The 1,767-nt window shown below is 44.7% G+C and overlaps 1 protein-coding gene across 1 annotated transcript in view; it reads right to left on the bottom strand.

Moving 5' to 3' along the window:
* Nucleotides 1-857: 857 nt before the first annotated feature.
* The window catches only part of LACBIDRAFT_328051 (uncharacterized protein), a gene marked incomplete at both ends in the record, with an annotated part of 1,810 nt that continues 900 nt past the window's right edge, over nucleotides 858-1,767 (bottom strand). The window contains 2 exons of the mRNA XM_001882005.1: nucleotides 858-1,117; nucleotides 1,149-1,152. Of these exons, the coding sequence (XP_001882040.1) occupies nucleotides 858-1,117; nucleotides 1,149-1,152 (264 nt within the window). The remainder of the gene's footprint in view (nucleotides 1,118-1,148; nucleotides 1,153-1,767) is intronic.

Genomic DNA, 1,767 nt, shown 5'->3' with positions numbered 1-1,767 from the left:
GGACAAAGGGGGGAGGGAAAAGGAAGGGGGAGGGAAAGTGAAGGGGGAGGGAAAGGGGAGGGGAGATGGACAAAGAAGGGGGAGAGAAAAGGGAGGGGAGATGGACAAGGAAGGGGGAGAGAAAAGGGAGGGGAGATGGACAAGGAAGGGGAAGAGAAAAGGGAGGGGAGATGGACAAGGAAGGGGGAGAGAAAAGGGAGGGGAGATGGACAAGGAAGGGGGAGAGAAAGGGGGGACAGGAAAGGGAGGAAAAGGGAGGGAAGGAAGGCTCGATGACGTGGGCACTCGACAATGTGGGCGTGCGTCGTTGTCGTGTTGCATTGTCATCATGGCGTCGCGTCTAGTGTTTAAAGGTTCAGTCCATAGGACCGCAAAAAACCGGTGGACTGAACTGAACCGGACCATGGTCCGGTCTTTTTTTCGGTTGCAGTTGCCCCAATTTGGGGTTGGTCCAGTTGCCAGTTGCCTCATTTCGAAAATCTTTTAAAACCGTTCAAAGACCGGTTTTAATCGGTTGCAACCGGTTAAACGGTCACATGCGTTACATACCCTTGTAACCACGTTTATTGCCTTTTATTGGGTTTTTGTTTCATCAAAAACGGTTAAGAATTGAGAAAGATATAACCAAATCCATATTTTACCCGAGTCTCTAGGAGATGTAATTCAGTTTCAGTCATAGCTATGTCAAATCTTCATTAAATCTCTTGAAAATTGGTAGAATGACAGGTATTTATATGCTTTACTATTTTATATAACTCATTTATTTTTCAGAGTAATAATGGTTGAGATACAAATGGTTTATATTGGTATAATAAATTATACGCAAAAAAACCGGTCTGGATCGGTCTGAACCGGTATCATGGACCGCAAAAGACCGGTCCTAGGTGGTTCGGTTCGGTTCCCTCAATATCTGGGTCGGTCCTGGACCGGTTGCGGTCCACGGTTGCGCGTTTTCGGGGCAAAAAACCGGACTGAACTGAACCTTTAAACACTAGTCGCGTCGTTGTCGTGTCGTCGTATGCACTTGTTGTCGTCTTCGCCAACGGGGTGGGTGCTCTACGTTGTGGGTCGTGGCCATTGGTTGACGTGGCCACTTCAGTCACCCACTGCCAACTGACTATTAGTCATGCAAACTCCACGTAAGTTACATGACTAAATGTCATGGACCATATCTATATTCTAGATATATATGGGTCCTAGAAAGCCCTGAAATCTAAAATATATTCTTGACACATGGACCCTGAAATGTCACACAAAAATTATAATGTCTGTGTCACACCACCAAAATATATTTTGCAAGTGAAATGCAGTAAGGATATATTTTTGGTCAGTGGACCCTGAAATGTCACTGTCACACCTTAGAAATATATTTTGCCCTGGCTTGGCCTTAGGATATATTTTGTGAAACAGATGTGGTAAGGATATATTTTTCTGGTCTGTAGGGGTGTCAGGGGTCCTAGTTTCAGCAAAAAACTTGTGATTTGTTTGCTGTCTAGGGTATATACTCTGGAAGATTCTGCAATGATTTCCAGGGGTTTTGGCACTATGTCTGGCTTGTGTTCCCAGTATGTAGGTAGCAATAAGAGGCATCAATAGTATCTGTGATCTACCTGAGTTGCTCAAGTATCATCCCCTTAGAATGGCACTATGAAGACAGTTTGCATTACAGATTTTTCAGCTGCTCAGAGTTCACAAGGTACTTTGTTGTTCGAAAATGCCTTGACAGTGCTACCTTGAAGCTATTCAATCCAAGGTTCCCCAAGTTAC

The sequence above is a fragment of the Laccaria bicolor genome, genomic scaffold, assembly GCF_000143565.1.
Source record: "Laccaria bicolor S238N-H82 LACBIscaffold_15 genomic scaffold, whole genome shotgun sequence".
In the NCBI taxonomy this organism is placed as follows: Eukaryota; Fungi; Basidiomycota; class Agaricomycetes; order Agaricales; family Hydnangiaceae; genus Laccaria; species Laccaria bicolor.
Note: the sequence above shows the minus strand (reverse complement) of the source record. Positions and strands in the feature narration are given on the sequence as shown.